Source organism: Carlito syrichta, unplaced genomic scaffold, assembly GCF_000164805.1.
Source record: "Carlito syrichta isolate Samal-C Ts95f unplaced genomic scaffold, Tarsius_syrichta-2.0.1 Scaffold305659, whole genome shotgun sequence".
NCBI lineage: Eukaryota > Metazoa > Chordata > Mammalia > Primates > Tarsiidae > Carlito > Carlito syrichta.
The window spans coordinates 825,759-850,349 of NW_007249755.1; the positions used below are offsets into that span (position 1 = coordinate 825,759).

Genomic DNA, 24,591 nt, shown 5'->3' on the forward strand with positions numbered 1-24,591 from the left:
AAGAAAAAGAAAGCAGCAGAGAAAAAAGGGAGCGATCTCGAAGCCCAAGAAGGTATTATACAGTAGATGCATAACTAATGGTTATGGGGTACTTTTAGATCTTAAGGAATTTTGTGTGTAGAAACTTATTTGCAGTTAAAAGGAATCTAGTAGCACTCCAGGGAATTTCTTCCATCCTACAGTTTTTATGGTGAGCTATGGCTTGCTTCTGGACTAAAGAAATCTTTCCATCTTTTGTTTGAGACAGATCATTTAACTAGGACTGTCTCTCAAATCTTGGTGAGTTATCTAACTCTTAATTCCTAAATCAAAATCTAGGCCTTTCATCCACATTGCTTTAGTTTAAATACACCTGTCAATTTGAGTTTTTAAAAATGTGCTCTGGCTCATTCTTTTTTCTGTTTCCTTTTTTAAAAAACAAATCTGTACTCATTAACCATTCATATAATACTTACCTAATTCCCTGTTCTGCTTTTCTTAGATGGTTGTACTGAACCCAAACTTCAGATAATTTATTTGTTTTCTTCTTCCTTCCAATGAGACTATTGTTAGGTTCACATTTTTAAATCTACGACTCAGCTTCTACTATATTTGTGGTAAAAGGTGAGAATTCCATTAGGCTTTTCATTTTTAGGGTTCTACTTACTTCTTTCATAAATGTCTGCTGGAGTTAGTAAAAGGAAGAGGTAATTTCTTTGTCTCTTTCATGTATATATTTGATACTAAAACCTACTTATTGAAACAGTACTTCTAGAGTTAAACACAAATTCTCATGGTGGTAACTACTTGACTGTTGATGAACTGGCCCTGCTGTTTTCTTTCACTGTGAGTAAGAAATGACCTTCAAGTTAGGCAAGCTGTTAAAAAGGAAGAGGGCCTCTCTGTCAAAAAGCTATCTTATGCATGTTTGATATATTTCTCTTCTCTTTTGAAGAACATATTGCTTTAATTTCAGTAATCATTTTTCTGGCATACTGAGGTTCTGCCTGATGAACTCTAGTGTAATCTGTCTGCCTCTAAATGTTAGATGTTGGGATTTGACCTATTGTCAAGGAATTTCCCTATTTAAATCATCCTCTTTTCCTCTGAAAAGTTGGTTGTTTGATCTCTAGGAATGATTAAGACCCTAAGTCTAGAGTCCCAAGTCTGTGCTTTCCTCCTTTGTAACTGATATACATGAGAGTGTTATGTTTCATTTGCCTTTCTCATTTTCTCTTGGCCCTTTCCCTATCAGGTAAATGAGATTAGAATGTCATTTACATAAACCTCTCAGATAGAAACAACAGTGGTGTAACTAAAAAAGATTAATCCTCACTTCTCCCTTTGACCCTGTCTCCCAATCCACATTATTTAAAAACCTGAAAAAAATTGCTTTCATCCTAGACGCAAATCCAGATCTCCTTCCCCTAGAAGACGATCTTCCCCTGTCAGGAGAGAGAGAAAGCGCAGTCATTCTCGATCTCCCCGTCACAGAACCAAGAGCCGGAGTCCTTCCCCTGCTCCAGAAAAGAAGGAAAAAACACCAGAGCTCCCAGAACCTTCAGTGAAAGTAAAAGAACCTTCAGTACAGGAGGCCACTTCTACTAGGCAAGTACATAAAAAATCATTTATAATCAAAATTTTATGCTGTTAATAGTGACTGCAAATATGTCATCTCTGAGGTAAACACCTAAGATTTCTTGTTTTTCTTTTACGTTTTTATTTATTTAAATTTGAGTCCGAGTCTCATTCTGTCACCCAAGCTGGAGTGCAGTGGCATACTCACAACTACTACAGCCTTGACCTCCTGGTCTCAGGTGTCAAGTAGCTAGAGCTACAGGTGCATGCCACCACAGCCAGCTACTTTTTTGATTTATTTTAGAGACAAGGTCTCACCAAGTTGCCCAGGCTGGTCTCAAGCCTCTGGGCTCAGGTAGTCCTCTCACCTCCACTTCCCAAAGTGTTGGGATTACAGGCATAAGCCACTGCACTGGTCCCTTTTAGATTTTTTAAATTATAAAATTAGTTTATTGACAATGAGAAAATGAAATTGTTTAGGAGAGTGTATTTTAAAGGAAATGCTCCAAGAATGTTCACTACTGTCCTTTGGTTGTGTTGTTTCACGTATTTTATATATTATAAATTTTTTCTTAATATATATTTTTTCTTAATATATATATTATATAATATATAAATTTTTTCTTAATATATATTTACACTTTATTTTTTTATTTTTTATTTTTTTGTGGTTTTTTTTTTTCATTAATCAGTATTTTTTATTATGGTTTTGTGGGGTACAGTTAAGGTTAGGTGTACAATTACGTTTCATTCAGGCACCCTGTCAACTTTACACTTTAAAAAATATATATGTGGCTAGAATTGTTAGTAGCTTACTGAATTTCACAGATATATATATATATGTATATATATATCTATGTCTTGGAGCTAGAGGAAGTCTTTCTGGATTTTAAAAACTTTTTTAAAATAAATACTTTGTTACATCATTGTTATGACTTAGACGTCCGAGTATAAGAAGGTGGAAAAAATGAGCTTTGTCTCCACAGTGACATTCTGAAAGTTCCCAAGCCTGAACCTGTTCCAGAGCCTAAAGAACCTTCTCCAGAAAAAAATTCTAAAAAAGAAAAGGAAAAAGAGAAGACCCGACCAAGATCTCGGACACGTTCCAAATCAAGATCCCGGACACGGTCTCGCTCTCCTTCTCACACTCGACCTAGACGGCGCCATAGATCCCGATCAAGGTGAGTTGTGGCTTTACGATCAATATAGATCTTATGTTTTATGTGCTACTCTCCTAGGTAGAATTAGGATAATTTCGAAGCAGTAGAAAATGTCTAGCATAAATGTTGCATTTTAGATTTACATAGAGAATTTGAGGACACTGTTTGTGTACCCTAAACATCTCTATGTAAATGAAAAATTGTGTTCCTTGATATTCATTTTTTAAATGTGGCCCTTAAGAATTAAGTCAAATTCCTCACTCCTGATGTATTGAGACCCTATTTCTGTTTGTTGCGGCAGATCATACTCACCTAGAAGACGGCCAAGCCCAAGAAGGCGGCCATCTCCTCGAAGAAGAACTCCACCAAGACGAATGCCTCCCCCACCAAGGCACAGAAGGAGTAGATCTCCAGTAAGACGGTAAGGTTTTTTAAATTTGGAAGTGTCCAGTGTTTTACACTTTAGGTTAATCTTTGGGGATAATTTTAGGGTAATCTTTACGTTAGTGTCCCCAGGAAGAAAGAACTCAAAAGTGGTGTTAGATAATGTTTTCTAAAGAACCTATTTCATTTGAAGTGTAATACTGTTGTTTGTGCTGTGAAAAATACCTAGTTCAGTGTTGGAAAGTAAATAAGAAATCCACCATCTTGTTTATACTGTGCTAACTTTTGCCTTTTCAGACTTCACCAAGAAATCCTACCAAGTAAGGGAATTGACCACCTTCCCTTTGGCTTTTAACTGGCTTCTAAAAAGTAGCTGAATACAGGGCTAGTAAGCTCCTTTTACCAGTGTTAAAATATTCCATTTACTAGTATACCTTTATTTCCTTAATGTGTTTTTTTTCTCATTATAGAAGTAATGAGGCTTATAAATAAATAACAAATTGAAACTTCCCCATGATCCCATTCCACAGATACAGCCATTAGTGTAGTTTGGTGTCTGGTTATTTTTGAAGCTATTGGGCATAAATCTAACCCTGACACTGCTAATGTTCTTTTTCATAAATCATTCTAAAATGAGCATAAGATAATATGTTTGGATCTTAGGTATATCACTTTTAACAAAAAGATTGTGGCTCAACCTACCCACAGTAGAGGTCTGGTGCACTGGCAGCAGAATTTTTGTGCCTTCTTGACAATAATATTTCACCTCTTTGGAAAGAACTGTGATAATTAAGCTTTCAGGTTATACTTTGGACAGAATTTTTGCCTTTGAATCTTTTAAGCTTTTTCCCTAGGGAACCACAATTTGGAAACAGAGAGGAAACATCAAATAAGCTTTAAGTTATCTCATTTCTCCAGTCAAGTTTTTCAGTCTCATTTAAAAAAACAAAAACTTTTTTTCTTTGGGAGAAGTGTTGTCAAGGCATATTGAACTATTACTGCCACTATTAAAAATTTAAGAATTGATGATACTGCTAATAGAGGAGAGTAATGAGATAAACGGTCAGTCAGTTTTCAGGCATCACACGTTTCTAAAATTGATTATTCCTTCTTAGGAGAAAAGTTATGCCTGTGCTTCCTAGTATAAGATTAGTGGAAACAGCTATTTCTTATATTGGAGTTTTGCAAACAGCATGTTTTCATTGTGCTTACTAAGCCATTTAGCATTCAAAATACTTTGCAGATTGTGTAAGATTCCCTTTCAGCCAGTTTTTATCTCACACTTAAGGTAGGGTTTCTTTTTTTCAGGTTCTCAGGAATTCTTCTGCCAAAGGTGAATTCTGCAGGTACACATAATTGCAACAGAACTTACCACAAATTTTGCCGCAGAATTCGAGAGGCCCCTGCTTCTAAGTTTATGTAGCTAAATGAATTCCTAATCTTGCACATCTTTTTTTGAAAATGCAACCTAAAGGTTTCTCGGCATTGTGTTATTAAATGAAAAATACCTTGTCATCCAAATTTTATATGCAAACTCCAAAACACCATTATCATTCCCAATGAAGAAGGAATAGTTAGTTACTGTATTATAGCACTGATCCTGACAAGTTTTATAACTGGAGAGACAGCACAAACAGAAACATTTATCAGATTAAGTTATATATATTTAGTCTCACAACTAGCTGTTTCCTGTCCTAGGTTATGGTTTTGTTTCTCCTTTTTTTGGACTCATTTATGTGCTTAGCTACATAAACTCAAAAGTTGGATTAAAATAGCTGTGTTTTCGTGTAAACTGTTCATACCTGTAAGGTCATTCTTTATAAATATGCAGTTAGTGAATATTAATACTTTATTTCACAGAAGAAGGCGTTCATCAGCATCCTTGTCTGGGAGTAGCTCATCATCTTCTTCATCTCGTTCCCGGTCACCGCCAAAGAAGCCTCCCAAGAGGACATCCAGCCCCCCAAGGAAAACTCGTAGGTTATCTCCTTCAGCAAGTCCTCCAAGGCGAAGGCACAGGCCGTCGCCTCCTGCAAGTCCACCACCAAAAACCCGGCATTCCCCAACACCCCAGCAGTCAAATCGTACAAGAAAAAGTCGCGTTTCTGTGTCTCCAGGGAGAACTTCAGGTAAAGGTAAAAATCAAGCACGTAAAAACATGTTCTTTCTTTCTTTGGCTACAAATAGCTTGGCCAGTTGTTGGCCCCTGCCCACCCTCAGTATGAAATAGCTAGGTGATACTGTGATATTTTTTGTAAGTTTGCTTATAGGCTTACCTATTCATTCTTGCTTTAAATTCTTTCAATTTGTTGAAATAGAGTTTATAAAAGCATTTTGTTTTTAGCAGTGCCCTCTGGCATTGAGCAGGTGGAGAAATGTGTTACTAGCCGTGGGCTGTTTGAGTTGGGGTAACATATCGAAGTTTGTGTTTAATGATAAGGGACTGTTTTATTACTATGAGACCAGTTGACTTTTTCCCTCTGAAGATTTTTGGTTTGATATCTTATTTGAGGACTTCATATTCTCTTTTAATTCTTTCTTGGCCACATTGCATTCCCAAGAGAAGGACGTAGTGTCCTCTTAAAAGCTGGTGTTTTGTGTTTTTTTTTTAATTTTTTTTTATTTAGGCTCTAGGCAGGGTTCTTCTGAGTGTTGTCCTTGCTTTATTCTGCAGATTTCTGAGGAATTTATGATCTGTGAACCTCCCAGGCAAGTAGAAGGTTGTAGTCTATTGGGGTCTGTTCTTTTAGCATTAAATACACATGGAAAAAACTGTAGGATCCATTTAAATCTGTCTTCTAAGTCTTAGGACTGGAATGATGCACAGCTTAAAGGGTGAGTAGTAGGAGAGGGACTGATCCTAAAAGTTGCAATAGCTATTGGATTTTTTTGTTGGGGGGGTTAGAGTCTCAGGCTGGAGTGCAGTGGCACACTCACAGCCACTGCAGCCTCAACCTACTGGGTTCAGGTGATCCTTCCACTTTAGCCTTCCAAGTAGCTGGGACTACAGGCATGTACCACGATGCCTGGCTAATTTTTTTATTTATTGTAGAGACATGGTCTTGCCAAGTTTCCCACACTGGTCTCAAACCTGTGGGCTCAGGCTATCCTCTTACCTCTACCTCCCAAAGTGCTGGAATTACTCGAGTGAGCCACTGTACGTGGCTGTTATTAATTATTTTTAATCTGCCCAAGTGAGACTGTCAAGAGTGTTGCCTTGGCCCCTTGGACCTAGGTAGGCAGGTAGATGAAAATAAAGAAACCTTTATTTGGGAGGCCAAGGCTGGAGAATTGCTTGAGCCTAGGAGTTTGGGACCAGCCTGGGCAACAGGGTTGAGACCCTCATCTCTACAAAAAAGATTAGCTGGGTATGGTAGTATACACCTGTAGATCCAGCTACTTGGGGATGCTGAGGCAGAAGGATTGCCTAAGTCCAAGAGGTTGAAGCTGGGATGATTGTGACACTGCAGTCCAGCCTGGGCAACAGTGAGACCGTGACTCATTGAAAAAAAAGAAAGAAAGAGCCAGGCTCAGTGGCTCAGCGTGTAATCCCGCACCTTTGGGAGGCTGAGGTGAGTGGATTGCCTGAGCCTGCGGGTTCAAGACCCGCCTGGGCAACTTGGCAAGACCTCATCTCTACAATAAATCAAAAAATTAGCCGGGCATGGTAGCGCGCGCCTGTAGTTCCAGCTACTTGGAAGGCTGAGGCAGAAGAATCGCCGGAGCCCAGCAAGTCGAGGCTGCGGTGGCTGGGAGCAGCCCAGGGAGCTGTGATCCTGCCTCTGTACTCCAGCTTGAGTGACAAGAGTAAAACCCTATCTCAAAAAAATACAAACCACAGATTCTCGAGTTAAATGACTTGGTCAAGGTCGACCAGCCAGGAATTAAATAGAATTTAAAGACTTTTCATTTCCAGTTAAATAGTGAGTACTCTTTCCAACTTTCCTATCCCAAATTCTTTGATTGCTAAAGGAGGGAGATGGAGGACAGAGTAAAATTCTTTAGCTTCTGTACTTGATAGTATGATTTCAGGAATGCTTTCTCTGCAGTGTGTACTGCTAATAAGAGCAGTAACATCATTGGAATGTAATAGGTTTCACATTAGTATTTTATGCAGCAGCCACTAATCAGCTTTTAGGGCTGTGCTGTTGATAGTGGACAAATGGAGTGGGAGGGACGCAGGAAGAATGTTTTGGGGCACTTAGGGGTTAATTATTTGAAGTACAATATGCAGGGGTCTTGTGGGGAATGTTTTGTAATCATTGACATGTCATTTAAATTAGCATTATCTTATACATAAAACAGTACTTTGAGTTTAGTGGCATATTCATTGAAATATGATAACATGCTCTATACCTGTAGTGGTAACTTTTGTAGTAGTAATTTTTATTTATTCAGATCAGCTTGGCCATATGACTTACTCTCTTGAGACTTAATGGTTATTTTGCTATTTCTGGTCACAGTGACTTATCTTTACAAGTGATCATTTAGGCAACTCTGAGAGGTTAATAATTAATAGGACTGTTGGAATAAATTTAACATTCTGGTTTCATATTTGCCTTCTAAGAATCCTGACTTCATGCTAGCATGATTTTGCTCCTTGAATTGTTACCATTAATATAACAAAGTAAATGGTATAAAATTTCATCTAGATAAACAAACCTAAAACATTGCTTACAATGTTAACTCATTCCAGATGGCTGACATGAATTTATGTCATCCTAAATTCTGTTCTTGGTTGCTGCTGACGTGAATTTACTCATCTTGGAAGACTGTCTTTTCCGGTTTATAATCCAAATAAAAATACAAAGTACAGAATGCTAATCAAAGTGCTGTCTGAGGCACATACTGGATGTGTCTGCAACTTTCATCTGTATTGTGGAAAAGGTGATAATGTAGAAAAGACCTTTTTTTTTTTTTTTGAGTTGGAGTCTCAGACTGTTGCTCCCGGCCACTGCAGCCTCGACCTACTGGGCTCCGGCGATCCTTCCGCCTCAGCCTTCCAAGTAACTGGAACTACAGACGTGCGCTACCATGCCTAGCTAATTTTTTTATTTTATTGTAGAGATGAGGTCTCGCCAAGTTGCCCAGGTGGGTCTCGAACCCACGGGCTTAGGCAATCCACTCATCTCAGCCTCCCAAAGTGCAGAATTACAGGCTGAGCCACCGAGCCCAGCTGGACATGTGATTTTTAACTGGATTCCTGTAATAAGCTTTTTGGAAATTCAGGATAACACTTAAAAACAGAATATGGACTAGAAAAAAGAACCTGAAATGGTTAAAATTTTTAAAATATCTTTACTTCTCTGATTTTATTAAAAAACAGGTTTTTGAATATATTTTTGCTATTCCCACTTCACAATCCATGATAACTATTTAGTTGCTAACCACTCTTTACCCAATTGAATTATTCGTCCAAATGGCTAGAATTATTAATAAAATTCTGGTCATTGTAAACATAGTGGTAAATTCTCCGTTTTGACTACTTTACCAAAGCTGAAATTGTCTTGTTAGATCACTGTTTCTCTAAATAACTGCCACTTGGAATAAGCCATTACAGAATTCTAAATATGAGTGTCAGTTAAATGAGATGTATTTGCATTTCCAGTCAAACATTCCATGGTAATTGCTTTAATCACACAAAACAGGTGTAAGGATCCTGAGGGGATCAAATTGTCTACAGGTTTATTTCTTAGCGGGTTGTTCTCAAGTGGTTCTTCAGGTTAATAGATAAACTACATCTTAGGTACTTACAATTTTAGTTTTGGCAACAGAGAGATATTACAAGCAGAGATAGTAGTTGTTGAAATCAAAGCCCAAGCCCTTAAATTTTCCTGGGTTCAGATCTTAGTTCACTTAAATTGTCTGTGTGATTGTGGTGAAGTTAATTCTATTTAAGCCTCAGATGTCTCGTGTGAAATTGGGCAGGAAGGGAGATGGGGATGTGACACTAGTAACTAGTGCTAGCCGGGCTCGGTGGCTCAGTCTGTAATCCCAGCGCTTTGGGAGGCTGAGGTGAGTGGATTGCCTGAGTTCGGTGGGTTCGAGACCTGCCTGGACAACTTGGCAAACCCTCATCTCTACAATAAATCAAAAAATCAGCCGGGCGTGGTAGCGCACGCCTGTAGTTCCAGCTACTTGGTAGGCTGAGGCGGAAGGATCGCCGAAGCCCAGCAGGTCGAGGCTGCGGTGGCCGGGAGCGGCCACTGGACTCCAGTCTGGGCAACGGAGTGAGACTCCAACACAAAAAATACCAAAGCAACAACAACGACAACAAAAACAGTGCTTAACAGTACATATAATAGAACAAGTGTACAAATATAGTTGACATAATTTTCTGTACAGTTGGTAAAAGATAAATTGGATCATTCATGAATACCCACTGCTCTCCTGCTACCTTAAGTATAAAGCTGTCTTTTTTCTTTCTTAATGCCTTTGAAAGAATCCTCTAGTCTTAGTATTGAATACTTTTTACCATCATGATGATGTACTTCTTTTTCATGGGTAGTTGATATTCCTCCATGCTATTGTGAAGATTATGCTGTACATAAAGAACCATCAGCCTCTTGGGTGGCTAGTCATACTTTTACCAGACCAAATAGCATTTTCTATGAAAGCTTAATCAAATACTATTTTTTAATCATTTATCATCTTTATTACGTTTCTGAACCCACCTATAGTAGTTGCTTGAAAGCTTTTATATTGATGAAGTCTCCAAAGTTGGGTGTCTGTTGTATATATTTTAGGTAGCACACACAGGTTTACTTTATGAGCTGACTATTAACATGTAGCATAAAGCTTGTTCTACTTGGTGACACCTCCCAGTTTTCTCTTGGTTTTCTTGAGGGAATCTCAAGTTTTAGAAATCTATGTAGAACTTTTTGAGGCTTTCCAAACATTTAAAGATTTTTGTTTCCACTTCAGATAATGGCAACAAGGTTTTATAGGAATTTTTAAATTCTTTTTGTGAATAGTCACACCCATCCTTATACTGCTAAGAATGCATCTTGTGTAGCTTTTTAATGCAATGGTTTTTCTCCCTTATTCTTTTTTAGTGACAAAACATAAAGGTACTGAGAAAAGAGAGTCCCCTTCACCAGCACCGAAACCTAGAAAAGTAGAGTTATCTGAATCGGGTAAGTTTTTTGTTGTTGTTGTTGTTTTTTAAAGTTAATTTTGAATTGCTGCACATTTGGTCATCCCATCCCCTCTGGTTGAAGATCAGATACATAGGGTATGGCAAGTGGGTAAGAACTAAGACTCTGAAGTCACACGAAACTGGTTGGAATCCCCAGCTCAAACTTGTAACTGCTTTTTGTTTGTTTTAGTCACTTAATGTTACCTGAACTTTATTTCTTTCACCCTGAGATAGGAATAACATAGGTTTTTGACAGTTAACTGAAATAAATGTTTATAAAGTGCTTGGTACCTAGCATGACCTATAATAAAAACCTGAATATGTTAGTTTTAATAATATTTGGTGAAGATAGTCTGAATTAAATTAGATTGACATTTTAAATTCCTCCTTTGTAAAAAAAAAAAAAAAAAAATTGTAATTGTTTAACTTGACCCAATCAGATGAAGGTTTGAGACTATTCTATTCAAATGTCATATTTTCTCTGCACAATTAAAGAAACACTTTCTAAATGCATCCATCTTTCAGAAGAAGACAAAGGTGGCAAAATGGCTGCAGCAGATTCTGTACAGCAGAGACGCCAGTACAGACGACAAAACCAGCAGTCTTCATCTGGTATGAACACTGATTAAATTTTTTTCTATCTGCATTTCTTAATTTAAAATACTTTAACTATTAGTGTGCAGTAAGTAAACTTAAGAGAAATAATATTTTTGTCTCCATAGAAATCCGTTTGAGGAGCCAGTTTGTTGCTTTTTGGAGGGGCTTTAAGTCCTTTCTTAAAATCTAACTTTCTGACCGGGAGCGTGCCACTGCACTCCAGTCTGGGCGACAGAGTGAGACTCTAAAAAAAACAAACAAATAACTTTCTGTTAAATTGTTATAAAAGTAATAGATCCTTAGAGTACAGTAATAACAGAAAACGGGCACACAATTGGAAGAAGCATAATTCTTTCCCCAGTTTACCAATCTTATCTTCTCAAAACTTATTCAGAAGTCTTCTGTGCATGTATAGACATCTATGGTTAAAAACAGAAGCGAAAACCCCACAGAAATTCAAACTGTAGGTGATATTGCCTCCCTTTTTAGCTTAACAGTATATCTAGAACATCTTTTCCTATTCTTACAAATGCCCATTATTTTGTTAGTTGCAGTGCTTTTATTATAATTTATTGAGTTACGGTGGCTGTGAACGTGCCACTGGAGTAAGACTCCAACTCAAAAAAAAAAAAAAAAGCCAGGCTTGGTGACTCAGTCTGTAATCCTGCGCCTTGGGAGGCTGAGGTGAGTGGATTGCCTGAGCCCGCAGGTTCGAGACCCGCCTGGGCAACTTGGCGAGTCCTCATCTCTACAATAAAATAATCAAAAATTAGCTGGGCATGGTAGCGCGCGCCTGTAGTTCCAGCTACTCGGAAGGCTGAGGCAGAAGGATCGCCGGAGCCCAGCAGGTTGAGGCTGCGGTGGCCGGGAGCGGCCACTGCACTCCAGGCTGGGCGACAGAGTGAGACTCCGACTCAAAAAAAAAAAAGAAAAAAAAAATTAAAACCAAATTATCCAAAAGGGCATTGAGTGTTTAGGATAATAAGAGTCAAATAAGTAATTGCTTGCAATGTTTTTTAAGCTTTATTTAGTTACTTAGAAAATCATTAAACTAAACCGGGCAGAGTGGATCATGCCTATTAATCCCAGTACTTTGAGAGGCTGAGGTGAGAGGATTGCCTGAGTCTAGGGGTTCAAGACCAGCCTGGGCAACTTGATGAGACTTCATCTCTACAATAAGTCAAAAAATTAGCAAGGCATGGTGGCATATGCCTGTAACTCCAGCTACTTGGAAGGTTGAAGTGGAAGGATTGTCTGAACCCAGCCGGTTGAGGCCACGATGGCCGTGAGCATGCCACTGCATTCCAGCCTGAGTGACAGAGTAGGGCTCCAACTTTTAAAAAAAAAAAAGAAAGAAAAGAAAATCACTAAACTTCTTAAGGGTGTACTGTTGTGGTTGAATTATACTGCCAAAATTATTTTTATATATCGTATTTACATAATGAATATGTATACTTAGCTTTGAGGTCATTGAGCATATATTGACATAGACTTTGTTCAGGGCTGGTGGCTTGTATACATACTTGCTTATACTAGTGAAAACCCATCCACTTACATTGAGAAAATTTGGACAGACTCTTTCAAGCACAGACTAAGTGTAATTCTTTTTTACTGTGTAATTACAGACTCTGGCTCCTCCTCCTCTTCAGAAGATGAGAGACCCAAAAGATCCCATGTGAAGAATGGTGAGGTTGGCAGGCGGCGGAGACATTCCCCTTCCCGGAGTGCCTCTCCATCACCACGAAAGCGCCAGAAAGAGACTTCGCCTCGGTAACATCTTTTCTTCAGTGGTCTTCACTGATGTTCTGTAGTTGTGATGAAACTTGATAACTTGAAGGGTGGGCTGATAATTTAAAGGGTGGGCTATGGGATTGTTTCAGAATTTGGTTAACGTCTTCATTTCAAATACTTGGAAAAGATGTTGGAATTTTTTTTCCTAATGGGGAGGCAGTGATTTTTGCTTCGGTGGTGGTTATTAATATTTAATGAGAACTGAGTAAGCTTTGCACCACCATATCATATGTGTGCATGACTAGAAGAATAAACCAGTTAAATAATAGCATTAACTTCTGGGCATCTTTGAACACTTCAGAATATCTCCATTAGTGATATTTAACTCCATCAAAGTATATAATTTAGTGAATGGAATTCTTGACATTTGTTTTTCTCCACTGCTATCAGGATGCAGATGGGAAAGCGATGGCAATCGCCAGTGACTAAAAGGTTGGTTTAGACATGATTTTGTGAATTAGGGTTACATGTCACAAGTTTTAGTGACTTAATTTCCTGTTTAGATGACCTCTTTCCATTCTCTGATATATGTTCAGTGGCGTGACTACAGCTATGAAGTTGCTAAGGTGTTTTGGTTTGGTTATTTTTTACTACATCAGATAAATGATAGGTAGAATTGTACATGAAATTTTCATTTTAGAGCTTCATTTAGACTTCAGTTTTTTAACATTTTTGCTTTTTTATTTTTAAGTCGGGTTCTCACTCTGTCACCCATGCTGGAGTGCAGTGGCATGATCATGGCTCACTGCAACCTTGACCAGGGTTCAGACAATCCTCCTGACTCAGCCTTCTGATTAGCTGGGTCTGCAGGTGCATACTACCACTCCTGGCTAATTTTTATTTTTATTTTTGTAGAGGCAAAGTCTTCCTATGTTGCACAGGCTGGTCTTGAACTCTCAGGCTCAAGCAATCTTCTCACCTCAGCCTCCCAAAATGCTGGGATTACAGGTGTGAGGCACTGCACCTAGCTTGGACTTTGATTTTTAATACCTAGTTATGTTCTTTTTGTGACATTTGGCATCATTTTACAGTAGGGGGCACACTTTTTTTTTTTTTTTTTTTTTTTGAGTTGGCGTCTCACTCTGTTGCCCAGGATGGAGCTCAATGGCACATCCACAGCCACTGCAGCCTCGACCTGCTGGGTTCAGGCGGTCCTTCCAAGTAGCCAGAACTACAGGCACATACTTCCATGCTTGGTTTGTTTTTTTTTTTTTTTTGGTAGAGATGGGATCTCACCAAGTTACCCGGCTGGTCTTGAACTCCTGAGCTCAGGTGATCCTCTTGCCTCAGCCTCCCAAGGTGCTAGGATTACAGGCTTGTGCCACCGTGCCCAGCTACCATTTTAAAATAATACCTGAATACTTTCCAAGAGATAGAATAATAGTTCCTTAGATTTATTGGGAAGGGACTTGGTATTTGTGGTGACTTTAGAAAAGGCAAAAGCTAGAGAGGAATCTTAGAACTATTAAAAGTGAATGTTAAGGCTTTGGCCTTGCTTAGTCTTTAAAGTGGTATAAAAGTGAGTTGCTCATCTTTATTGAAACTTATTGATTGTGACCATGAAGCGGTAACGTTTTAGAGCTAAGTTATACATAGAAATCTCAAATTCAGATATACCTTTCACAAGTGAAAAAAGTAGAGGTTCAGGTATGGTAGAGTTTCTTAGGGTCTTAGGGTCACAAATTGGCAAAGTATAGTCCTAGACCTATACCTCGATATTATACTAGTCTGCCTCAACCAGCTTTCTGCTTTGGGAGTCAGCTTTCTGCTTTGGGGGTGGTGGAGACCTTAGCTGCCACTAGATTTTTAAGTATTTATCCTTGCTGAAACAGGCCACCTGTCCTCTTCTGTAGCTCAAGTTTTTTTTGGAAGCTATTTTGAAGTGTTGTTTTATGTGATCTCATTAATGAGAGCCTTTTTTGTTTGTTTGTTTTTTGTTTTGAATTGGAGTCTTACTCTGTCACCCAGGCTGGAGTGCAGCGGCACACTCACAGCCACTGCAGCCTCGATCTGCTGGGCTCAAACAATCCTGCCTCAGCTTTCCAAATAGGTGGAACTACAGGCTCACACCACCACACCTGGCTACGGAGAGGCTTTCTTATTTCCAAAAGAGAAGTTTTCTTGGAAGGCTCTTTAGAACCAGTAAGCAGTGTTTGTGAGGGAACAAAGCACAGGGTAATTGTACTGTAGAAGAAACAGTTTCTTGATAATAAAAAGTAAAACCTAAAAGATTCCTTTTCCACCTCTAATTATGTCTGGCTTCTGTGAAATTGAGAGCACAGCAACTAAACAGTTGCTTTGCAGAATTAAGTTAGTGGTACAGTTTCTTCTCTGACTTTTTTCTCTCATTGTAAAACTACTTTTTATTCTGGAAAGGTTTCTCAGAGCAGTGAAATCAGCACTTATATTTATTGCCCTGCTTCAGGATTTTTTGTTTTGGTTTTCATTATTTAAAAGTTTCAAGTTGTACTAGTAGCTTCAAGTTTAATGCTGTGAGAAATTGCTGCCAGGTGCAGTGACTCAAGCCTGTTATCCCAGCACTTTGGGAGGCTGAGGTGAGAGGACTGCCTGAGCCCAGGGTTTCGAGATCAGCCTGGGCAACTTGATGGACCTTGTCTCTACAATATATCAAAAAAATTAGCCGGGTATGGTAGTGCACGCCTGTAGTTCTGGATGCTTGGAAGGCCGAAGCAGAAGAATCACCTGATCATGCCACTGCACTCCAGCCTGGGCGACAGAGTGAGGCTCTGGCTCAAAAAAAAAAGAAAAGAAAAAAATTGCTCTCAGGTGCCTAGGATAGAGATGGAGGAAGGATTATTTAGAATTGTACTTCAGTATCATCTTTTTAGGAGGAGAAATAGAGCCTGGTTTTGTATATTTTATATGTAAAGTGTTCAACATGAAGCCTTAGTCCTTTCAAAGCACAAGAAAATTTAAATTGAAAAATTTAGTAATTTAGGGTTGGTTTTTTTTGTTCTGTTATCAGAGCTTACCTTAGTTTCAGGGTGGGGGGACGGAGACCTCAAGACTTGGTCAAATTTAGAACGTAATTTCAAATTCATGGGAAGCACCAGTCCTATGCTAGACAAGAAATTAAGAACTAATTATTTGACTACTTTGTATGTGTGAACTACCCAAAGGTAGCAAGCTGGTTTGGCACATTTTAATATTTCTGTTGTGAGGCTGCTTTTAGTATAGCTGATTCAATATTATTGTTCATGTTTGCTTTTTGTGTTTGTTAAGTGTATAACAGCTCAGGATTAAGGTTTATATGGTTCTTATCTATATTTCAACATTTTCCCAGGATAACTTTAGTGCTCTGACAATTTTGGTCATTTGTCTTGGGTTAGTGTTTTTTGGTAACAGTATACAACTCCATAACAGTGGATATACATTTAAAAAATTTAGAGCTTGGAGCAGTGACCCCCAGATTTGAAACTTAAGCCACTTGTGGCTGTTAACATTTTATTTTTATTATTTTTGCCTGTTAACATTTTAAATGTCTGTATTAGAGGCTCTAAAGCAGTTGAGTCTCAACAAGGAATCAGAATCACCTGGAGAGTCTTTCAAAAAGCATCTGGCTGGATCCTAGCCCAGACCTGGTGGACATAAATCTCAAATAAGCTTCCCAGGTGGTTCTGATGTACGTCCCAAATAAAAAGCAGTGTTCTCAAACCTTTTCACTCTGTTTGGGAAGAATGTTTTTGTTGTGACCCAGAGTGCATGTTTATATGTACTGAAATAAGAACTTCACAAAGCAGTATTTACCCTTGCTATAAGTAAAACACTCTGGTTTTATTGTTATGTTTTCTTAATACTGGCTCCCACCCAGGTTCTTGAATAATGGTGTTGACCTATAGTTTGAAAAACATTGCTTTGAAATAGGAAGTAATCATTGCTGCCCTTTGAGTTAATGATAATTGAAACAATGTCTTCTGGGCCACTTCATTATAAATGTCACTAACTCAAAATAACTATACTTCTTTGATTTAGTGGTAGACGGAGGAGAAGTCCCTCCCCACCACCTGCCAGAAGGCGACGTTCTCCTTCTCCTGCTCCTCCTCCCCGACGGCGCAGGTCTCCCACGCCACCACCACGACGAAGGTACTTTGTCATATATGCTAGTTGGAGCTAATTGGAGCATCTCTATTTTTTTCCCCCCACATCAGACAGGTAATGTTCCCACGCTGTAACAAGGTTGGAAAGAGGCACATCTCACACTTGCACCATGCCATCAGTACAAAAGGATCTAATTGGAACGTCTCTGAATTTTTCTGATTATTATACAACCATATTATACTGATTTTGCTCAGCCAGTCTTAAAAGGTCACATGTTATGCGATTCCATCTATGTGAAAAGTCCAGAACACATAAATCTATAGTGGTGCCTGGAGTAGGGTGGGGTTGGGGGTGGTAATGGTTACACAACTATATGAATATACTGAACCACTGAATTCTACACTTTAAGTGGATATATTTTATAGTAACTGAATCGTATATCAATAAGGATGTTGTAAGTTAAAAGGTAAACGGCTCCAGTAATTAATTACAAAGAGAAAATTTTAACTTTACATTGGAGAATCCCGGCAGATACCTCCTTAACTAAGTAATCAGAGTTAACATCTTGATAATGTGTATTGGCTTCACATGTTTCTTGGGTACTCTGTAGTCTGCTTGTCAATTATGCAGAACCTCAGTCTCATTATTAGGAAATATCAGACAACCCGAAATCGAAAGTTACTCTACAAATTAACTGACAAATACTCTTTTAAAATGTCAGCCATGAAAGACAGAGACTGAGAAACAGTCACAGATTGGCAGAAACTAAGGTATAGGGTCCTGGAACAGAAAAAGGACATTTGGAAGTGGAAAACGGGGGTAGTATTGCTGTTTTTAGTTAATACTAAGTTATTACTGAGGTTAAATTTGTAGTTTTGATAAATTTCTTATGGTTCTATAAGTTGTTAACATGGGTGAAGTGGCAAATCTCCACTATTCTTGCAGATCTTCTGTAAATGTAAAATTAACTTAGAATAAAAATTAGGGGGGGAAAATGCTTTCATGGCATTATTCGATGATGTTGCCAAGCAGTATAATGGCTGGCTACTACTCTTGAATGCCTGTGATGTGCTGGCAAAGTGCTGGATGCTTTATATACTTGACCTGTCGTCCTCCAGCTCAGGTTGAGCTTTCAATGGAGATGCATTCTGCCTAGCAATAGACTTCCACTGAAAAGTTCTCTTTTGAGACAGAAGATGGAACATTCTCTTTGGGAGGAGGTAAAGGTATCTTTAAAACTTGTGCAGTGAACTCTAATTATTAATACAGAGTCCAAATGCCAATTCAGAGAGGACACCACATAGGAGAGCTCTTTAAAGCCCAGTCTTCCTGAGTAAGTTGACCATAGTCAGTAGTTCCTGCTAATGTAGTTACCTAGTTTGTATATAATAACTGATGTTCACAGTTAACTCAAAGCAATGCAAGATTTTCTTTTCAAAAAACATAAAATCGATTCTGTATACATGCTAAATGGCTTGACAAATTCATATGTTCTGAGAATTCCTTCATTGGTTAAAATGTCCTATTTTGTAATCATCTAAGTGATTTGTTTTTAAACTTTAAATGAGAATAAAGATATAGCATGTCCACTATAAACGTATACCCTTAGTCCAGTGCTAATGACAGTAAAGTCATAACTTCTGGCCACTTTTCTTTGCATCCCACTTCCTTGGTCCGTTGGCCTTTTCAGCTTAATGATGGGTATTTTTTCCTAGGACTCCTTCTCCACCACCACGTCGCCGTTCACCCTCTCCAAGAAGATACTCTCCTCCAATACAGAGGAGATACTCTCCTTCTCCACCTCCTAAGAGAAGAACGGCTTCTCCCCATCCCCCTCCTAAGCGAAGGGCGTCACCATCTCCACCACCAAAGCGTCGGGTCTCCCACTCTCCACCTCCTAAACAAAGAAGCTCCCCAGTCACCAAGAGACGTTCGCCTTCGTTATCATCCAAGCATAGGAAAGGGTCCTCCCCAAGCCGCTCTACCCGGGAGGCCCGGTCGCCACAACCAAACAAACGACATTCGCCCTCGCCACGGCCTCGCGCTCCTCAAGCCTCCTCCAGTCCTCCACCTGTTCGAAGAGGAGCATCGTCATCACCTCAAAGAAGGCAGTCCCCGTCTCCAAGTACCAGGCCCATTAGGAGAGTCTCCAGGACTCCGGAACCTAAAAAGCCAAAAAAGTAAAAATATTGTATGCTTTTTGTTTAGGAATACTTATTTGCATAACTCTTTGGAAGCATTTTTTTCTTGCTGAAAATTATAGAAAGAAATAAGTTGTAAATACAAAGTCAGACTTTAGATACTATTCACAAGTTGTTTTCCATTTTCAGAATCTTTCCTTTTTTTTTTTCTTTTTGAATTGGAGTCTCACTCTGTCACCCAGACTGGAGTGCAGTGGCCACTCCCGGCCACCGCAGCCTCGACCTGCTGGACTCCGGCGATCCTTTTGCCTCAGCCTTCCGAGTAGCTGGAACTACAGGCGTGTGCTACCACACCCGGCTAATTTTTTTTATTTTTTTATTTTTATTGTAGAGATGAGATCTCACCAAGTTGCCCAGGTGGGTCTCGAACCCGCAGGCTTAGGCAATCCACTCATCTCAGCCTCCCAAAGTGTGAGATTACAGGCTGAGCCACCAAGCCCAGCTCAGAATCGTTACCTTTTAGAGAGACAGGGCCTTACTATGTTGTTCAGGCTGGTCTTGAACTCCTGGGCTCAAGCAGTTCTCTTGCCTTGGCTTCTCAGAGTGCTAGGATTACAGGTGTAAGCCACCATACCCAGCCGTTTTCAGAATAGTTTCTTTGGTATAAAGTATGTTTACATACCTTATATGATCTGTAGGCTTTTACTTGGTTTTTAGTAATATCAATTTTTTGAGGGGTCTGCTTTCAAAACTCATTTGATACATAGAACATTTCTTGTGTGTGATATAATGAACTGGCATTACTAATTTTGTATAAGAAGTATCATTAACAGAATAGAGGACTTAAGTGATACAAATTTGATAAATGTTAGTAGACTCAACCAGCAAACTATGTGCTATAAAATGTTTGGAGTTTGTCACCTGGTTGTATAACGTGCCTGGTTGTTTTTTCTTAGGAAGAGATGTCTGTTCTCGGTGATAAATATTTTTTCCTCTTGTGTCCTAGGGCTGCCTCACCAAGCCCACAGTCTGTAAGGAGGGTCTCATCTTCCCGATCTGTCTCTGGATCTCCTGAGCCAGCACCTAAAAAGCCCCCAGCACCTCCATCCCCTGTCCAGTCTCAGTCACCCTCTACAAACTGGTCACCAGCTGTACCAGTCAAAAAGGCTAAAAGCCCATCACCAAGCCCATCACCGGCAAGAGTATGTGTCTGCCTTGTTTTGAACACTCTTTATAAATCTGTATGTCACTTTGAAGCAAAGAATCATCATCGGGATATTTAAATATTGGAGTTTAAACTTTTTTTTCCACTTTGTGAGTCATAGATCTAATCTTGGGCAGGTTTCTTTATTACATAAAATTGGTGGTTAGATGTTGTTAATTATTGTTATTTTTGGTAATAGATAGGGTCTCACTGTCACTAGGCTGGAGTGTAGTGGCGCCAAACTTACTATAGCCTTGAACTCAAGCAGTCCTCCCACCTCAGCCTCCTAGTTGCTGGGATTACAGGCATGAGCCACTATGCCCAGCTGCAGGTGTTCATCTTTAGTAGGGTTGACTGAATTGTTGTGCAAGCTAACTGAATGGATTGTGAGGACTTTTTTTTTTTTTTTTTTTGAGTTGGAGTCTCACTCTGTCGCCCAGACTGGAGTGCAGTGGCTGCTCCTGGCCACCGCAGCCTCTACATGCTGGACTCCGGCGATCCTTCGGCCTCAGCCTTCCAAGTAGCCAGAATTACAGGCATACGCTACCACGCCCGGCTGATTTTTTGATTTATTGTAGAGATGAGGTCTTGCTGCCCAGGTGGGTCTCGAACCCGCAGGCTCAGGCAATCCACTCACCTCAGCCTCCCGAAGGCGCGGGATTATAGGCTGAGCCACCGAGCCCGGCAATTGTGAGGAATTTTAAGTAATTGCTTGGAAATTTGAAATTGAAAAACTACTGACTGGATTGTTATAGCAGAGCCTATATTTTGCATAAATCTAGTATATAGGGAAGAAGAAAAAAATCGCCCCGCTCTAAAAATAGGAGAGCTCTGATAGTGACTAGAGACCTGACATTTCTACAGGCATGTGTTTAAACTTAAATATCTGGTACCATTTATGGAAAGCCTCCTACATGATAGGCAAGTATTGTGAGTGATTTACAGATACTCCCATTTAGCCTTCACAAGAACTTTATCAGATAGGGATTATTACACCTGTTTTAGGTTAAAAGAGCTTAGAAAAAGTTGAATGGTCAGGTCAGATAGTCAGGAACTGAAATTCGACCCATCTGGAGATAGTACCTGGCTTAATCCAGTCCTAGAGACCTGACTCGCACGCATCTTGTGGGGAAACCTGGCTTAATATAAAGTTAGTTGAGGAAAACTGTAAGAATCAGTTACCTTCAAGGCCTTTCCTATTCTTAGGAACTGAAAAATGTCTTTTCTGTCCTTTTTTTTTTTTTTTTTTTTTTGAGTTGGAGTCTCACTGTTACCCAGGCTGGGGTGCAGTGGCACGCTCACGGCCACCACAACCTCATCTTGCTGGGCTCAGGTCATCCTTCTGCCTCAGCTTTCCAAGTAGCTGTAACTACAGGCACGTGCTACCACACCCAGCTAATATTTTGTTTTATTGTAAAGATGAGGTCTTACCAAGTTGTCCAGGCTGATCTCAAACCCCTGGACTCAGACAGTCCTCTTGCCTCTACCTCCCAGAGCACTGAGATTACAGGTGGAGCCACTGTGCCGGGTCATATATCTTTGCTTTCTATGTAGTTTTCCATCTCTGGAAATACTTGGTGATGATTGGCCTTAGGCCTTCCCCACCTCCACCCCCACCCTCCAAAACCTTATGAAATCTCGAGATGTGTGCGTTTAGGTATTTCCTTGAGGAAGTGAAACATTCCATTGGACAGAATTTTAGCCAGATTGATTATATTGCTATATTTCTGGATTTCTAGAATTCGGATCAAGAAGGAGGCGGGAAGAAAAAGAAGAAAAAGAAGGACAAGAAACACAAAAAGGATAAGAAGCACAAGAAGCACAAAAAACACAAGAAGGAAAAGGCTGTGGCTGCAGCTGCTGCGGCTGTTGTGACCCCTGCAGCCATTGCTGCTGCCACAACCACGTCAGCACAGGAAGAACCAGAAGCAATGCCAGAGCCGAAGAAGGTACTTTTAGACTCTGTTAGCTTTTTTGCAGTATATACAAGGAGCAAAACTGATTTTGAGAAGTAGTTCTGTCTTTTTTTTCTTAATAAGTAGATGCTCCATTGTTAGCCCTGTTCTAGTCTGTTTCTCGCTCACCTGCCAAGAACAGGAATGTGCCAGGATCAAGGATGAGAATACAAATGGCTGCTAAAAAGCTTAAGGCCACTTTTCAAAGTCAACTCTTTGAGATAAAATTCACGTATCCTAATAATTCATGTAAAGTATATATAAGTCCGTGGTTTTCTGTATTCAGAGATGCACCACTCTCACCATAGCTTGATTGTGCTTTTAGCATTTCCCGCTAGGGTCTCAAGACTTAACAGTATGCTAATTCTGGTTTTTTAGGAGACTGAAAGTGAAGCTGAAGACAACCTTGATGACTTAGAAAAGCACCTGCGTGAAAAGGCCCTGAGATCTATGCGGAAGGCTCAAGTGTCCCCACAGTCTTAGGTGGAAATGTTTGTTATGATGTAAATTTTATTTGGTTTGTACGCAATTCAATTTCAAAATTGCTAAAATGTGTTTGAGCTTTAGACTATAACATTTGTTGTAATAATTGCTAGGTTGAAGTTCACCATGTAAAAAAAAAAAAAAGGGCATGGATTTACATTGCAAAAGGTGTCCACAGTGTATTAGTGACATTCTTTCATTGACAGCTGACATAATTCATTTAGAGTGAAATATTTTAAGCCAAAAAAAAAAATTCCCTTTTTAAAAAAGGGAGTTTAAATATTGTTGGCATTCTTATGGTTCTTTTCAATGCTCCTGGCTATTGCCAGAGGGTTTTCTTATTTTTTCTTTCTCTCTTTACTTTTTCTCATTTGAGTCTTAGCACCCATTTAAGTTAAGCTTCTAACCTTGTATGGTTTGTAAGCTTGCCCAGAAATAAGACCACTGTTTTGAACTACCACAAAAGTATAAATGAATTTTTTAATGCCACAATCTTTCCTGTTGCCTGTGGAGTCTCTGCTGAAATGAATCAGGATTCGAGCTCTAGGATGAGACAGAAAATGAAAGCATGTTGTTTGCCAGGACACTGTGGGTTTGTATCAATGTGTAACAAGTTGATTTGGAACACTGGAATTTCATTCTATTCTGTTCTTCTGGTTTTGTTTTGTTTTCTTCTTTTGTAAAGGCAACTAGTCCCAGGAAGGATCCTTCAGTTACATAAAATTTTGTTTTATGAAATTTCATGGCTCCATTCATATTTTTGTCTTGTTCTTCCAATTGGTGTATACAACTTTCAAAGCTCCTGTGTTTGGAAGGCTGGAAGGGCCCAGACTTTGAAATAGTGTCTTGGTTTCACTGTTTTTGTTTTGGGGTTTTTTTTTGTTTGTTTTTTGGTTTTTTTTTTTTTTTTTTTTTTTAACTAAAGCTATATAAAGCTTGTGGATTAAACAGAATAAATTTCTAAATTTAAAAATGTTTGCCACTTGTCTTAATACTCCAGGAAACTTACCTTTCTTAGAACTCCTATCGCGCCTTGTGGTTTTTTTTTTTTTCCCCCCATGAGGTTCTTATAAAGTTTGTTTGCTTGTTGCGCCTTGTGTTTTTATCTTTGGTACACTGATGGTTGGAAAGGGAAAATAAAAGTTGGTGAAATTAAGATTTTACCATCTTTATTTTAATAATTACTGTGGTGAGTGCTATGCAGGGAAAGTATAGGGTGTGGCTGGAACATTATATAATACCTGTGGGGCAAATCTGCCAGTCAAAGGGAAGAGCAGACCTTACCTGTGTACACCGTCAGGCAAAGGAGCTTCGTACATTCAACAAAGGCTAAGGAATGACTGGAACACTGTGTGTGTTTAATGTCTGGTTGTAATCAAGTCATTTTTGTATTTAAAATTTAGAGCAAAATAATTAGAGAAAACTTGTAGAAACATAGTATGAGGGAAAAGCATTTGTATGAAGGTAGTAAAGAAATTGACACTAGAAACCTAAGTTGAGCAGGTTGGCACATGCCTCGTTAACTTAATTGTAATTTCTAGCAGTTGAAACAAAAAGAGGAAGAAAATGTCTACAGTGTTAATTTCAGAAAACTTAGCAGAAGTTTTTGTTTGTTTTTGTTTTTGAGTCTCACTCTGTCACCCAGACTGGAGTGCAGTGGCCACTGCAGCCTCGACCTGCTGGGCTCCGGCGATCCTTCCGCCTCAGCCTTCCAAGTACCTGGAACTACAGGCGCACGCCACCCCCCCCCGGCTAATTTTAAATTTATTGTACTTATCCAATTTTAGTCATTCCTTTTTTCCCCACCATTATCTGCTACCATTTACTGGCCCACAAGCCTGTAATATACAGCAATCATCCCATCTTGGTGTCTTTACTTATCAGAAGTTTCTCTTGTCAGCCAGGGTCTTACTCTATTGCCCAGGCTGGAGTGCAATGGTGCCATCATAGCTCACTGCAGCCTCAAACTTCTGGGTTCATGAGATCCTCCCTCCTCTTCTGCCTCCCGAGTAGCTGGAATCACAGGTGCACACCCCCATGCTCGGCTATTTTTTAGAAATATTTTTCATAGAAATGGACTCTCCCTATGTTGCTTGGGCTGATCTCCAACTCCTGGTCTCCA

General features: G+C 39.4%; 1 protein-coding gene across 9 annotated transcripts in view; it reads left to right on the forward strand.

Annotated features, from left to right (window-relative positions):
- Positions 1–23,446, forward strand: part of SRRM1 (serine and arginine repetitive matrix 1) — a 30,063-nt gene extending 6,617 nt beyond the window's left edge. For 2 of the 9 annotated variants that reach the window (XM_008062171.2, XM_021714499.1), the window contains exons 5-18: positions 1–52; positions 1,384–1,587; positions 2,544–2,738; positions 3,019–3,138; positions 4,962–5,236; positions 10,157–10,237; positions 10,765–10,851; positions 12,462–12,606; positions 13,018–13,059; positions 16,621–16,731; positions 18,402–18,866; positions 19,834–20,029; positions 21,771–21,980; positions 22,365–23,446. The exon at positions 1–52 is cut by the window's left edge and continues 64 nt beyond it. In XM_008062171.2, the coding sequence (XP_008060362.1) occupies positions 1–52; positions 1,384–1,587; positions 2,544–2,738; positions 3,019–3,138; positions 4,962–5,236; positions 10,157–10,237; positions 10,765–10,851; positions 12,462–12,606; positions 13,018–13,059; positions 16,621–16,731; positions 18,402–18,866; positions 19,834–20,029; positions 21,771–21,980; positions 22,365–22,469 (2,288 nt within the window). In that variant the 3' untranslated portion in view covers positions 22,470–23,446. The remainder of the gene's footprint in view (positions 53–1,383; positions 1,588–2,543; positions 2,739–3,018; positions 3,139–4,961; positions 5,237–10,156; positions 10,238–10,764; positions 10,852–12,461; positions 12,607–13,017; positions 13,060–16,620; positions 16,732–18,401; positions 18,867–19,833; positions 20,030–21,770; positions 21,981–22,364) is intronic. The other 7 variants (XM_008062172.2, XM_021714500.1, XM_021714495.1 and 4 more) reach the window with 6 other exon arrangements.
- The last annotated feature ends 1,145 nt before the right edge of the window (positions 23,447–24,591 follow it).